Source organism: Nicotiana attenuata, unplaced genomic scaffold, assembly GCF_001879085.1.
Source record: "Nicotiana attenuata strain UT unplaced genomic scaffold, NIATTr2, whole genome shotgun sequence".
Lineage (NCBI taxonomy): Eukaryota > Viridiplantae > Streptophyta > Magnoliopsida > Solanales > Solanaceae > Nicotiana > Nicotiana attenuata.
The window spans coordinates 93155-109690 of NW_017672445.1; the positions used below are offsets into that span (position 1 = coordinate 93155).

The following is a 16536-nucleotide window of genomic DNA, read 5'->3' on the forward strand; positions in this document are numbered from 1 at the left end:
TATTGGAAAAAAATCGTAAGAACCTTTAAGATACTGGATATATCTCGTGGATTAGAATTCTATTGCTAAGTTTGATATCTTCCAAGTTAAATTAGTTCTAAATTTGCCAAGCAAGATAAAAATATGCTAACAAACAGGAAAGATTAGCTTGATTTACATATATCTGGTTGAAGATTACAATAATCTCTTCCATATCTCCTATTCCATCCGAAAAGCGCCATACTAAAAGTAATGAGAGGTTAATGCAGCAGCCCTTAATTTCTTACTCTAAATTGGCTAATACTCAGTACTTAACACATTAATACTTCATTAATTACTCTACAAGAAGGAAGCCGCCAAGACAACTAGCTATGGTAAAATATCTGCATCCATTTATAGTGTTGGGTAGAGGTCCAAATTAGGGGCTGTTCCCTGGCAGCAGTTTGAGATAAAGTAGCTACGGTAATTTCGAGGAGCCAAATTTCTCAAGCTAGAACAGCAACTGATCTCCTCTCGTCATTGCTAGTTATCCATGGATGCTCTGTGTATTATTATATCACCTCATTAACCGAACAAATTAGTGAATCAAAATATTTAATTTCAAACGATGTAATATCGTCGACCATAAATTATTATGTTTGTGATATAATAATATGACCCAACTTTTTGTTGGGTTTTTAAGGTATTTAATTAATATATTAAATACTTAAAAGAAGGTGAATGGGAAATGGAGGGAAATGAAATTTTTGAGTGAAATTTTAAGTTCCCCCTCCCTTGGCAAATGGGCATTGTCCCATATTGGAAGAGGAAGAGGTTTTTTATGGGTATATAAGCAATTGCTCTTCTTCTAGCTCTTAAAGAGTTGAGAAGAAGGCAAGCCTCGCGCCGTCGTCGTCGTCGCTCGGCTCGGCTTCGGCTTCGGCTTCGGCTTCGGAATGATCGATTGATTGATTAACTTTTTGGACCAAATTTATTTGTTAATAGTAAAATATTAACAGAAATGTTATTAAATATTTGTTTTAATAACAAAATATTAATATTAAATCCAATCCGTTTTTCTGTTTTGGTAACAGAAAAGTAACTACCCTCTTCAATTTTCCCTCTTTATTTTCCCTCTTTATTATTGAGTAAATGGCCATTTATGTAATGACATTTATGTTGTGGGCGTTTTGCATAAACAGCCATTCTGAAGAGACCCAACTTTGACTATAAATACAACACTATTCTGCTCAGAATTTTAACTACAATTTTCTAAGTTTCCTCTCCTTCTTCTGCATACTTTTAGCATCAAAACAAAGCAAAAAGTAAGTGTGATTTGCTACCGAACTTTGTGTTCGCTGAAACACTGGGGTTTGAAGTACCACTACACCAGTGTGTAATTCGTTCTATCCTGGGAGGAAATAATCCATAACCTTGGGTACTAGGAGGGGATTAAATTCCTTAAGGAAACACTGTGAATTCAGTGGGCTCGAATTGGTTTATGTCATTTCTGTTTATATTCATTACTGTTTATATTCATTTATATTTCCAGAATTTATTTTACAAATACAGTGTAATAACAAGCTTAAGGAATTTAATAATTTATTTTCTGTATTTGTACTTACTGTTTCTGGAAGAGTAAAACCTTTGTGGTTTTGTACTCTATTAAAATCTACGTGATTTTAACGTTTGTGTCATTCTTTTACAGAAATGACTAATGAGAATGAGAACCAAGCGGTTCCAATGGTGACTGCCAATGCGTCAACAAGCCGAACGCAACCGGCAGCATTGGCACCGGCGGAGAAACCCGAAAAATTTTTCGGGATTGATTTCAAGCGCTGGCAGCAAAAGTTGTTCTTCTATCTGACTACTCTAAGTCTCCAGAAGTTCATCAAGGAAGATGTTCCTGTGCTGTCCGATGAAACTCCAGAAACTGAACGCTTTCTCGTAATTGAGACATGGAAGCATTCAGATTTTTTGTGCAAGAATTATATTCTAAGCGGGCTGGAGGATGGTTTGTATAACGTCTACAGTGGCGTGGAAACGTCAAAGGAACTGTGGACTGCGCTTGAAAAGAAATACAAAACCGAAGATGCCGGGTTGAAAAAGTTTGTTGCTGCAAAGTTTTTGGACGACAAAATGGTAGATAGCAAGTCTGTTATTACCCAAGTCCNGAAATGTTATTAAATATTTGTTTTAATAACAAAATATTAATATTAAATCCAATCCGTTTTTCTGTTTTGGTAACAGAAAAGTAACTACCCTCTTCAATTTTCCCTCTTTATTTTCCCTCTTTATTATTGAGTAAATGGCCATTTATGTAATGACATTTATGTTGTGGGCGTTTTGCATAAACAGCCATTCTGAAGAGACCCAACTTTGGCTATAAATACAACACTATTCTGCTCAGAATTTTAACAACAATTTTCTGAGTTTCCTCTCCTTCTTCTGCATACTTTTAGCATCAAAACAAAGCAAAAAGTAAGTGTGATTTGCTACCGAACTTTGTGTTCGCTGAAACACTGGGGTTTGAAGTACCACTACACCAGTGTGTAATTCGTTCTATCCTGGGAGGAAATAATCCATAACCTTGGGTACTAGGAGGGGATTAAATTCCTTAAGGAAACACTGTGAATTCAGTGGGCTCGAATTGGTTTATGTCATTTCTGTTTATATTCATTACTGTTTATATTCATTTATATTTCCAGAATTTATTTTACAAATACAGTGTAATAACATTTTTCATAGGTATTCATTGTGCTCAAACACGAGCGGAGTGTGGACTAAGAATAATTTATACTATTTCATCAAATTCGGATAAGCGAAATTACAAGTCAGGGTGGATGTAGAGAGTAAGTTCGCATGCAGTAGCTCCAACTCAAACATTATATATGCTTTTCTTTTTTTAGAAAATATGTAAAAATAATGGACTAGTATCTTCGACTCAAACTGTATGTATTAAAAATTGACAAAATAAAAAAGTAAAACTAATTGTTTAAGAGCTCAGTGTTATAAATAGAATTTTATTTATGGTGAATGTCTATATTTGGAGAGATTCTAGGGTTTATTACTTGGTGGCTAAGTCACTCTCTCCCTATAAATAGAGGGGTCTTACCCTATTGTAAATCATCCCAATATCAATAAGAATTTTCTCTGCAATACTCTTCTTCTTCTTTTATTGTTCATAACACCCAGTAAATAAATGAATTGTAGCTAGAATCCTAAATTTAAACTCCTATAACTTCAAATCCTAGATCATCTCTGAAGTAAATATATCCATGCAATGATGCAAACGAATCTTCTAAACAACAATACTCCCATTCTATCTAGAGGTCCAACGGACCAAAACTTCTAAGAATATGGAACAAAATATATATCAAATTTAATCAAGCGTATGTCACTGTACTTTCAACTCAGCTGATAAATGCACAAATATTTTAAGTCCAAGCAAGTTGAATTATTTGATCCTCGAAGAAGCTAAGGGACTAATTATTAAGTTATACATAAGAATGATATTATGGAAAATTGAGAAACTATTCAAATAATTCTATTTTTCAAATAGATCTTACTTAATTTAATTATTTGAAATTTTGGTCAAATAAACTCTATGCTAAGAAAAAAGAGGCAAGAAGAATGATACGGTGGCGATACTTACGAAGTACTTGTTCAGCGGAGAATCTTCTAGAAACATCTTTACGCAGCATTCCCCGAAGCAAATCCTTCGCCGCCGGGGAAACCGAACGGAAAATCCTCGTTGGAAACCTAAGGTTCGCTCGGAGAACAGCTTCAAAGATCTCCACCGTAGAATCACCGTAAAAAGGCGGGATTCCGGCCAGCATTATATACAGAATGACACCGGCACTCCAAATATCTACCTTTTCATTGTAATCTCTTCCGGATAAAACCTCCGGCGCCACGTAATACGGCGTCCCTACCACTCCGCTCATGAGCTCGCCCTCGCGGAAACACTCAGCCGAGCCGAAATCAGCCAATTTGAGCTCGTTCCAGTCGTTAAACAGTATGTTATCAGGTTTAATATCCCGGTGCGCTACGCCGAGTCGGTGACAATGCGCTATCGCCTCCATTAACGGAACCTAGAAAACAGTTGATCCAAAAAAATTCAATTATGAGGGAAAAAACAGTAGAAAAGCCTATTTACATATATACTGCTCCACTTGCCACAATTTGACTAACTTTATTGAGTTAAATGTAGTTCATTGATTTAGTTTTTCAGAATTACCGTACAATTTAAATGTTCAAAAACTACATTAACGTACTACAATGAGAATTACATTTATGATCATATCCGAAGATTTAAAAATATTTGTCAAAGTGCACTTAATTTGAATCTAGAAAAAAAGAACTGCCAAATTTTAAAACAAAATTTCACTTAATTCTACAGATTAGTTTATCATCCACATTTACTTCCTAAATACTTATCAGCAATTGATATTTACACCAATCAAATATTTCAACAGTAATAGTAACATATAATATAAATTAATCACGTTAGGTAATAGATGTGAGTTTTATAAGATAAATATTTACCTACATCCCGTGTTTGCGTTAAACCAATAATTTAAACATGTATTTAGAAATTAAAGTGAAAATTCTATCAATAAACCAAGTTAAATAATAATCGTGTGTATGAAAGAAATATGTGTTACACTTATAAGTTTAATATAAACATCATATGCAAGTACATTTTTCGATTTCAAGCCAATTATAGTGAAGGAAAAGTATAAATTTCCGCTATTTCGTGTGATTGACTGAAAGACTAGTACCATAACGGCAATGGCATCAGACTCGGAGAAGGTCCGCTGAGTAGAGAGTCGTCGGAAGAGATCGGAGGGGTTACAGAGCTCGAGAACGATATCGAGATAAGTTTCGTCTTCGTAAACGTCGAAGATACGAACGATGTGAGGATTAGGGGAAAGCAAGTGCATGATTTTAGCTTCGTTGTAAAGGCATTGACGATCAATGGAGTCATCGGCAATGAGAAGCTTATTGATAGACTTGACGGCGAATTGCTCGCTGGATTCCGGCGAGTAACACTTGAAAACGACGCCGAATCGTCCCCTCCCTATCTCCTCCTCGCACACACGATAATCTCGCTTCAGTGCCTCGCTCATTACGTTTTCTGTTTTTCTTTTTGTCGTTTCTGTAATCTCTCTTGCGTTTCTCATGACAGTGGGTTTATATAGTAGTGGGAGTTGGACTAGAATATTCTGTGAATCTGTTCTGGCAAATGAAAACTAACCATTTGGTTCTCATTTATACTTTCAAAATCTCATATTTATTTTTTCTTTCTCCTTTTAGATCTTAATTTTGCATTTCAAACATAATGGTGAAATTCTCAAAAGTCTTAAATTGAATGATTATTTGCTCTTTTGAAGGTGACAAAATTTGATGATTGTTTTAAACTAATAATAGCTCGAACTGAAATCTCTAGTTAAAGATAAAGAATTTTATTGATTCCACCGTTATGCTTGGTGATACTCTCACACTAAGTTATTAGATAACCCGGAATAGCTCCACCAAAACACACGTCCAAATTTCTGCATGTAACTATGTGATAACTTCTTTGAATTTGCGTTACATACTCTATTATTTCACTAATATTTTGACAAACTGAACATCTTAGCGGGCATTTGGACATAAAAATTGTAAAATTTCGGAAAAAGTAGAAAAAAAAATTCAAGTAAAAATGGTATTTGAAAATTAGAGTTGTGTTTGGACATGAATATAATTTTGGGTTATTTTTGAATTTTTGTGAGTGATCTGAAGTGAAAATTTTGAAAAATAGCTTGTTGGAGTTTTTCAAAATTTCGAAAAATTTCGAAATTCATCTTGAAGTGAAAATCAAAAATTTCATAGCCAAACACTGATTTCAAAAAAAAAGTGAAAAAAATTTCGAAAAAAAAAACTTTTTTATGGCCAAACGGGCCCTTAGATTGGTGTGTGATTTTTACCTTTCTCACTTAATCGATAATAATTAAATTATAAATGTATGCCTAAAAAAACTTCATGCATTTATTGATTTAGTTACAAGTAAATTTTTTTAGGTTATAGCATAATGTTACTTTTCTCCCGTGGATGTTTGGATAATGAAGTATGATATGGTTTTCCACAATGCCTAAAGTGGCTCTGTCTTTTCTAATTTTGTGATTCACCAACTATTGTGTAAAAAGACTGATGTTTTATTTAACGAGTTTGAGAATAATTATACAGAAAATCGTGGAAGCTATTCTCCCTAGCACAAGTTAGGAACTAGGATATGTTTTGGTTGGGTTTATTTTTTTGTATGATTTAATCACTATTATACCAAGTTCAAAAATCACTATTATTATATAGTACCAAGTTAACTTCGTAAATTGTAATGCATCTCTCTTCGCTCTAGTCTCTACGATATAACCTTTTTTTTTTAATTACTGATAAATTATTGGCAGAAAAAGCTGAATATTACAGTAGTTATCATTATAATCACAGTTCTTATGCTTGTCATTTCTGTTGTATGATGAAAATATTTCTTTTATCTTTTCATATTTGAACTTGGGAATTGAATATTCTACTCAAAACAACATATTACCCCCGTTGAATCACCAATCAATTGTCATTGGCCTCATCACCAAAGGATATAAATTAATTATTCTTTCGAGTTAGAGTAATTGGTAAAGTTGCTGCCACGTGACTAAGAGGTCACGGGTTCGAGCCGCGGAAACAACCTCTTGCAGAATGCAGGGTAAGGCTGCGCACGATAGATCTTTGTGGTCTAGCCCTTCCCCGGACCTCGCGCATAGCGGGAGCTTAGTGCACCGGCTACTTTTTTTTTTTTTTTTTTTACTCTTTCAAATTAATTAGAATAAGTAACACATTGTATAAATCTCATCGTTTTTTACTGCTTCACGATTGTTTTATTTAGTTTATGTATAGCCTATAAGACGCGATATCTTTGTTAGTATCGAAAATAGCAAGTATCTATCAGAACAATCGTAGTAAAGGTAAATTGGTTCAGATAAGATTATTATTTATAAAAAAATAGTTATACTGAGGGCGATTTGGGCATAACTAATGGAGACACGTCCAACAATTTTTGCTTAATTTATTAGGTATTTGACATCAAACAATGAAGTACAATTTGTACAGATAAGGTGACTCATATATTTTGCTATGGTGGCCAAATCAAAAACGTTGGCCAGCTATGCCTAGTATCTGCCAAATTTATAAAATCTAAAAGATACTTTTAAAATGTTAAAATAATCACATATTAAAATTTTAATTTATTAAAAAATGATTTTAGACTAGACTTATATTGTTCTTTGTATGATAGTCCAAAAGGAAAAAATAGATAAGTTAAAAAGACAACATTTTCTGTTGTCTCAATGAATTATTGGGAAAATTAGGTAAAGATAATACCAGTGTAACGACCCGGCCGGTCGTTTCATGAATTATAGCCCCGTTTCTCCCATTTCTGCTTCTTTCTGTGTTCTTCAGCCGTATTTCGTCGTATTGTGTTGGTTGGTTCGGGTCCGGAGTGGTTTCGGTGTGGAATGAGACACTTAGTCTCCTATTTAGAAGTTTAAGTTGGAAAAGTCAACCGGATGTTGACTTATGAGTAGACGACCTCGAATGTGAATTCTGATGGTTCGGTCAGCTTCGTTAGGTGATTTTGGACTTGGAGCGCGTTCGGAATGTCATTTTTAGGTCCGTGATAGAATTAGGCTTGAATTGGCAAAATTGAAAATTTGGCGTTTCTCGGTCGGCAGTGGAAATTTTGATATCGGAGTCGGAATGGAATTCCGGAAGTTGGAGTAGGTACATAGTGTCATTTGTGATGTGTGTGCAAAATTTCAGGACATTCGGAGGTGATTTGGTAGGTGTCGGCATTGTTTGCGGAATTCGGAAGTTTAGTAGTTCTTAAGCTTGAATCCGAGGGTGATTTGGTGTTTTGATGTTGCTTTGAGTGTTCCGAAGGTTCGACTAAGTTTCAATGTTGATATATGACTTATTGGTATGTTTGGCAGAGGTCCTGAGGGCCTCTGGTTGATTTTGGGTGGTTGACGGATCAAGGATGGAATTTGGAGGAATGCTGAAGATTTCCTTCAGCTGTCATAACCGCACCTGCAGAGTGGGGGTCGCAGGTGCGGGCCCGCAGAAGCGGAAGACCTGCCGCAGAAGCGGCCATAGCTGAGAAAGGCAGGAGTCGCAGGTGCGCATATGGGACCGCACCTGCGAGAACGCAGATGCGGGAATTTGATCGCAGAAGCGGGTTCTGAGCTTTAAGTGAAAACCGCAGGTGCGGTGTCGCAGAAGCGACATGAGGACCGCAGATGCAGAAAGTGTTGGGCAGAACGTATAAAAGGAGGACTTCGCGAAATTTGAGTTATTTGCCACCATTCTTATTCGGACTTGGAGCTTTTTGGACGGTTTTGAAGAGGGAATCAAGGGGATACTCATTGAGGTATGTTATTTGAGCTTAATACTTGTGATTATGGTAATTTTCAGTTGTTTAAGCATGAAATAAGTAGAAATTAGGGATGAAATTGAAGGGTTAGGGCTTGGAAATTGGAGAGTTTGATTTGAAGATTTGAGGGACCATTTGATGTCGGATTTTGATGATTTTGGTATGTATAGACTCGTGAGTGAAAGGAGCTTCTAGTTTTGTGATTTTCGTCGGATTCCGAGATGTGGACCTGGGGGCCGGTTTTGGGTGAATTTCGGGATTTTGGTCTAAATTGATAGTTTTTCGTATGGAATTGGTTCCTTGGCCTATATTGATTGCATTGTATTGCTTTTGGTCAAACTCGGGACGTTTGGAAGCCGATTCTAGAGGCAAGGGCGTCGCGGAGTAGGGATTTGACCGGTTTGAGGTAAGTAATGATTGTAAATCTTATCTTGAGAGTATGAAACCCGGATTTCACATCGTTTCACTACTTTGAGGTCACGCACATGCTAGGTGATGGGCGTGTGGGCATGCACCGTTGGGGATTGTGACTTGGTCCGTCCCGTAGCAACTATTAAGTTGCTTATTTGACTGAAACTATATGATACTTGTTGTATTTTAGAAAGAATTGCTATAAATAGGGCTGAATGCCATATTTGGGCCTCGTGCCAAGCTGTTTGGACCCTTAGGGGCCTTTTCTTATTATCCTCTCACTATTTTGATTTAGGATTAATACTCAGTCATGTTGTGTTTACTGATACCATAACTCAGTCTTTACTACTCCGTTTTGATGCATAAAATGATATTTTGGGCTGAGCACCCTATTTTTACTGATAGCCCGAGTGGCTTGAGAGGTTTATGACTGAGTGAGGTCGAGGGCCTGTTTTTGTGAGGATGTTGAGAGTATAGCACGTGAGTTGTCCGTGCAGCACGTGAGTTGTTCGTGCGAATTCTGATATTGATACTATAGCACGTGAGTTGTCCGTGCAACACGTGAGTTGTCCATGCGGATTATAGCGCTTCGGCTGTAAGGAGCGCCTCTGGAGTTTGCACACCCCCAGTAAGCGCGGGTACCCTGAGTGAGTGATATGAGATATGCCCGAGGGGCTGTTTATGAGTGATGTTGTGCCCGAGGGACTGTTTATTATTTTCATCACTTTTACTGTCAATTGTATTGAGCCTCTGTTGAAAACTGTTGAAAGATATCTTCAATGATTTTTACCGAAAACTGAATTTGAAAACGAGATGATTTGACTCACATACTGATTTGAAAGCATGTTGTACTTACTGAGATTTCATGATGAGGTTTTTATGTGTTTCTTACTGCTCAGTCTTTATTTACCTTTATTACTTACTGAGTTGGCGTACTCACATTACTCCCTGCACCTTGTGTGCAAATCTAGGGGTTGCTGGACGTGCTAGCTGATTAGTCGCGCAGCGAACTCAACCTTAGGAAGAGTGGGCGCTAATACTTTTACCCAATAGTGGTATCGGGGTCAATTTCCACAGGGAGCTACAAAGGGAGTTGGATATTTGCTTAGCCTAGAAATGCGTGTTTGCTTCTAATTGATCTTCTATCATTTTTGGGTTTTTATGATCATCAAGTACAATTTAACAACTACTATTTATAACTAAATTATGCTAAGATATTAATTCTAGGTTGTATGCAAGATAGAGAAAGGCACTAGGGTCGTGGCATTTACCTAGGTGGTCAACTAATGGGTAGAGATTCCTAATACAAGAATGATGATTATGGGGCTTATGCTATAACCGTTGCACGATTGCACTCACTCTCACACCTCTCGGTAGAAAGAGTGATTTTGCCCAATTGACTCTCTCGAGACCAATTGGGTAGGCTAACAAGCCAAGCAACTTATGGTTCAAGTTGGGTAATTACTCTCTCGAGGTTTTACCCGTTAATTGGGACTACCATTCTCATGGGTCCATCCCAATTCCTTGTTGGGTTAATTTTGGAGTCATAGACACTCTTTCTCAAGAAGAGTCAAGACTCACTAAGCTAGACTTAGTGTTTGCAACCACCAAATCCTAGTTAAAACACAAAATTAACCCAAATATCAAACACCCAACATCATTCAAGCATTAAACAATCACACCATTAATTACCCACACTAGGGTTGAGCCACAACCCTAGCTAATGCGTTTAGCTAGCCATAATAGCAACAGTAATTGAAGAAGTAGTAGATAAAATCAACATATTAATTAACTAAAATGTTAATCTACAAGAATTCACGATAAAACAAGATGAAAATGCCCAAAATAGGCTAAAACTTGCATCTCACGAGTGCTGCTGCTATCTGATATCTAAAACTTAACCTAGAAATAATAAAATATTCTATTTATACTATGCCAGAAAAATCGAACAAAAATACCCCTGCGGGGCTGGCGCGGACCGCGCAGAAATGTAGCGCGGCCGCGTAGGGGTCTTGGCCTTCGATCATTCACTACTGAAGCTGGGGACGCGGACCGCACAAAAAAGAGGTAGCGCGGCCGCGCAGGCTAATAGGCGCGGACCGCACAACAATGAAGCGCGACCGCGTGGACACCAGCGCTGACCGCGTAGAAAAGAGCGCTGACCGCGCACGGAAACCCCTGAAATGGATGCTCTTTGAGTCTCCTAGCGCGGCCGCGCAGCAAATCAGTGCGGTCCGCGCTAGGTCCTTTTGTCCCTGCTTCAACGATTTTCGACACTTGAGCAGGTTTCACTCCGTTTCGAGCTGATTTTTGACTTTCATCATCTTGTCGATCAAAACTGCAATCAAGCGCACTTTGTAAGCATGCTGGATCTATTTTATGACAATTCATACATAAAGCATAGGCAAGTATGGGCATAAAACGTGTTAAAATCACAGTTATCACTAGCGATCGTTGATTTTCATCCATCGCGGATCCGTGGAGTTAGCAAGGTAGCTGTATGGCGATCGCAGCCTTGCTCTTCTCCCTCCTATCCTCCTTTAGATACTATCAGTTATTTTCCAAACTGTATTAGTCTTATCATTTTCGGATAGTGTTTAGTAGATGCTCATGACTTGTGACACCCTGATGTTGGGCTTTTCATTCCGCACTTTGTTATTCAGATATATCTTATGAAGTTCTATCAATTAACTAGATTAAAGAAATCTTTATTTTTGAAATATCGGGTTGTTTTTTATAAATGAGTTAGCTTGCCTAGTTCCACGTTAGGCACCATCACGACATGGTAGATTTGGGTCGTGACAAGTTGGTATCAGAGCCTAGGTTACATAGGTCTCACGAGTCATGAGCGGGTTTAGAAGAGTCTTGCGGATCGGTACGGAGACGTCTGTACTTATCTTCGAGAGGCTGCAGAACCTTTAGGAAAACTTCACATTCTTGAATTCTTGTCGTGCGAATCTGTTGATTCTGGTAACTGAACTTCTGTTATTCTATTCTTTCACAAATGGTGAGGACACGTGCTACCGGTCAGGATGGACGGCCACCAGTACCACCAGTTAGGGCCACGAGAGGCCGAGGTCGTGGTCGAGGCCGCGGTAGGGGTAGGGGTGTGGCCCGCATAGCAGTTGGGGCGACACTTGCAGATCCACCAGTCGCCCCAGTTCATGATCAGGTCCTAATTGTGGACGCTCCAGCAGGACCAGCTCAAGCACCGGTTGTGCCTATTGTTATTCCAGGTCTTCAGGAGACCTTAGCTCAAATCTTGACCGTGTGCACCAGTCTTGCTCAGGCGGTCGCTGTTTCTACTACAACAGCTACTTCCCAGGCCGACGGAGGCACTTAGACTTCCGCCGCCCGTACACCCGAGCAGGTTGTTCAGGAATTACAGACACCAGAGGCACCACCAGCCCAGCCGGTTGCACCTGCTCAGGATTATGTGGTACCAGTCATGCCTGATGACGAGCAACATCGATTGGAGAGGTTTGGTAGACTTCAGCGTCCGACTTTCAGTGGTATAAAGGGCGAGGATGCCCAGGGTTTCTTGGAAAAATGTTAGAGGATTCTACGTACAGCGGGTATTATGGAGACTAGTGGGGTCTCGTTCACTACTTTTCAATTATCTGGAGCTGCCTTTACTTGGTGGGAGGCTTATGAGAGGCGTAGACCTGTTGGTGCAGCGCCCCTCACCTGGCAGTAGTTCTCTGTTCTCTTTTTAGAGAAGTATGTGCCATAGTCCCGTAGAGAGGAGCTGCACAGGCAGTTCGAGCAGTTGCGTCAGGATGATATGATTGTAATGCAGTATGAGATGAGGTTTTCTGAGTTAGCCCGTCATTCTATCTCATTGGTTCCCACAGATAGGGAGAGGATCAAGAGGTTCGTTGATGGCCTCTCATATCAATTACGGATTCTTATGACCAGAAAGAGGGTGTTCGGTGCTTCTTTTGAGGAGGTGGTTGACATTACTCGAGAGATAGAGTCGGTTCGCCGCCAGGAGCGAGTTGAGAGGGAGGCCAAGAGGCCTCGGGGAACTGGTAGTTTTGGTGGTGTTCCTCCTAGAGGTCAGTTTTAGCACGGCAGAGGTCGTCCATTCAGGCATGCTCAGTCAGCTCGCCCAGGCCACCGTGGTGGATCATCTGGCCACGGTTCTCACAGTTCACATCAGGGCCACTCATCTCTCAGTGCCCTTCCAGCACAGAGCTCACATCATGCCTCGTCTGCTCAGGTTTCTACGGGTAGTTCCACGGGGTATCAGGAGCAGCAGTTCCGTCAGAGGAGGGGTTGTTTCGAGTGCGGGGATCTTGGTCATATCAAGAGAGACTGCCCCAGGTTATTGAGCGGGACTCCGCCTCAGCAGAGGATTTAGCCATCGACTTCAGCACCAGTTACTTCACCACCCGCCCAGACAGCTAGGGGTCGCCCTAGATGGGGAGGTCGATCAGGTGGTGGTCAGACCCGTTTCTATGCACTCCCAGCCAGACCAGATGCTATTGCTTCAGATGCTGTGATCACAGGTATTGTCTCAGTCTGCCACAGAGATGCCTCTGTATTATTTGACCCTGGTTCCACTTTTTCATATGTGTCATCATATTTTGCTCATTATTTGGATACGCCCCACGAGTCTCTTATTTTATCTGTTCGTGTATCTACTCCGGTGGGCGATACTCTTGTTGTGGACCGCGTATATCGGTCATGTGTGGTGACCATTGGGGGTCTGGAGACCCTTGTGGACCTTTTGTTGCTTAGTATGGTTGATTTTGATGTGATATTGGGCATGGATTGGTTGTCTCCGTGTCGTGTTATTTTGGTCTGTCATGCTAAGACAGTGACGTTGGCTATGCCGGGGATGCCACGGATTGAGTGGTGAGGTTCGACGGATTATGTTCCTAGTAGGGTGATTTCTTTCTTGAAGACCCAGCGGATGGTTGGGAAGGGATGTCTTTCTTATTTGGCCTTTATTAGGGATGTCAGTGCGGAGACTCCTCCCATTGATTCAGTTCCGGTAGTGAGGGACTTCTCGGATGTGTTTCCTGTAGACCTGCCGGGCATGCCGCCGGACAGGAATATTGATTTCGGTATTGATTTGGTGCTGGACACTCAGCCCATTTCTATTCCATCGTATCGTATGGCACCGGCGGGGTTAAAGGAATTGAAGGAACAACTTCAGGAACTCCTTGATAAGGGCTTTATTCGGCCTAGTGTGTCACCTTGGGGTGCACCTGTCCTATTTATGAAGAAGAAGGATGGCACTATGAGAATGTGCATTGATTACAGGCAGTTGAACAAAGTCACAGTCAAGAACAAGTATCCTTTGCCTTGTATTGATGATTTATTTGACCAGCTTCAGGGAGCGAGAGTGTTCTCCAAGATTGATCTCTGGTCAGGGTATCACCAGTTGAAGATCAGGGACTCGGACATTCTTAAGACATCTTTCAGGACCCGATATGGTCATTATGAGTTCCTTGTGATGTCTTTTGGGCTGACCAATACCCCAGCAGCGTTCATGCATTTGATGAACAGCGTGTTTTGGCCTTATCTCGACTCTTTTGTTATTGTTTTCATTGATGATATTCTGGTGTACTCGCGTACTCAAGAGGAGCACGCTGAGCATTTGAGAGTTGTATTGCGGCGGTTGAGGGATGAGAAGCTTTATGCAAAGTTCTCCAAGTGTGACTTTTGGCTTAGTTCAGTAGCGTTCTTGGGGCACGTGGTGTCCAGTGAGGGTATTCAGTTTGATCCGAAGAAGATAGAGGCGGTCCAGAGTTGTCCCAGACCGTCCTCAACCACAGAGATTCGTAGCTTTCTCGATTTGGCGGGTTATTACCATCGGTTCATTCAGGGATTTTCATCTATTGCATCACCCTTGACTAAATTGACCCAATAAGGTGCTTCTTTCAGGTGCTCGGATGAGTGTGAGGTGAGCTTTCAGAAGCTCAAGATTGCCTTGACCACAGCTCCAGTGTTAGTTTTCCCATCTGCTTCAGGTTATTATATAGTATATTGTGATGCTTCTCGGGTTGGTATTGGGTGTGTGTTGACGTAGGAGGGTAGAGTGATTGCTTATGCTTCGCGTCAGTTGAAGCCCCATGAGAAGAACTACCCTATTCATGATTTGGAGTTGGCTGCCATTGTTCACGCATTGAAGATTTGGAGATATTATCTCTATGGTGTGTCTTGTGAGGTGTTTACTGATCATTGTAGCCTCCAGCACTTGTTCAAGTAGAAGGATCTCAAACTGAGGCAGCGGAGATGGTTGGAGCTGCTAAAGGACTTACTATCTTGTACCATACGGGAAAGGCCAATGTGGTGGCCAATGCCTTGAGTAGGAAGGCGTTGAGTATGGGCAGTCTTGCATTTATTCCTATTAGGGAGAGATCTCTTGCAGTTGATGTTCAGGCCTTGGCCAATCGGTTTGTGAGGTTGGATATTTCGGAGCCCAGTCAGATCTTAGCTTGTGTGGTTTCTCGGTCTTCTTTGTTTGATCGTATCAAAGAGCGCCAGAATGATGATCCTCATTTGCTTGTCCTCAAGGACAAAGTTCTGCACGGCGATGCTAGAGATGTGAGTATTGGTGATGACGGGGTATTGAGGATGCATGGCCGGATATGTGTGCCCAATGTAGATGGGCTTCGGGAGTTAATTCTGGAGGAGGCCCATAGCTCGCGGTATTCCATCCATCTGGGTGTCGCGAAGATGTAGCAGGATTTGAGACAGCACTATTGGTGGAGGAGAATGAAGAAAGATATAGTGGGGTTTGTAGGTCGGTGTCTCAATTGTCAGCAGGTGAAATATGAGCATCAGAGACCAGGTGGCTTGCTTCAGCAGATGGATATTCCAGAGTGGAAGTGGGAGAGAATCACCATGGATTTTGTAGTTGGACTCCCACGGACTTTGAGGAAGTTCGATGCTATTTGGGTGATTGTGGATCGGCTGACCAAGTCCGCGCACTTCATTCCTGTATGTACTACCTATTCTTCAGAGCGGTTAGCTGAGATTATATCCAAGAGATTGTTCGCCTGCATGGTGTCCCGGTTTCGATCATTTCAGATAGAGGCACTCAGTTTACGTCGCAGCTTTGGAGGGCCGTGCAGCAAGAGTTGGGTACTCAGGTGGAGTTGAGCACAGCTTTTCACCCTCAGACAGACGGACAGTCCGAGCGCACTATTCAGATATTGGAGAACATGTTGCGCGCTTATGTCATTGATTTTGGGGGTTCATGGGACCAGTTTCTACCGCTCGCGGAATTTGCTTACAAAACAGTTATCAGTCGAGTATTCAGATGGCTCCATATGAGGCTTTATATGGTAGGCGGTGTAGATCTCTAGTAGGTTGGTTTAAGTCGGGCTAGGCTTTTGGGTACAGACTTGGTATAGGATGCTTTGGACAAGGTGAAAGTGATTCAGGAGCGGCTTCGAACAGCTCAGTCAAGACAGAAGAGTTATGCTGACAGGAAGGTTCGCGATGTGTCTTATATGGTTGGGGAGAAGGTTCTACTGAAGGTTTCACCCATAAAGGGTGTTATGAGATTTGGGAAAAAGGGAAAGTTGAGCCCTCAGTTCATTGGGCCTTTTGAGGTGCTTCGGAGGATTGGGGAGGTGGCGTATGAGCTTGCCTTGCCACTTAGCTTGTCGAGTGTGCAACCGGTATTTCATGTTTCTATGTTCCGGAAGTATATTGGTGATCCGTCTCATCTATTGGATTTCAGC

General features: G+C 40.7%; 1 protein-coding gene across 1 annotated transcript; it reads right to left on the reverse strand.

The window, feature by feature from the left end:
- Positions 1-313: 313 nt before the first annotated feature.
- Positions 314-5090, reverse strand: LOC109213229 (phosphoenolpyruvate carboxylase kinase 1-like). Its single transcript, XM_019376999.1, has 3 exons — positions 4743-5090; positions 3614-4052; positions 314-520 (listed from the first exon to the last, which is right to left on the reverse strand). Exons 1-3 carry the CDS (start codon positions 5088-5090, stop codon positions 465-467), a joined length of 843 nt encoding a protein of 280 aa, XP_019232544.1. The 3' UTR covers positions 314-464.
- Between the last annotated feature and the right edge of the window lie 11446 nt (positions 5091-16536).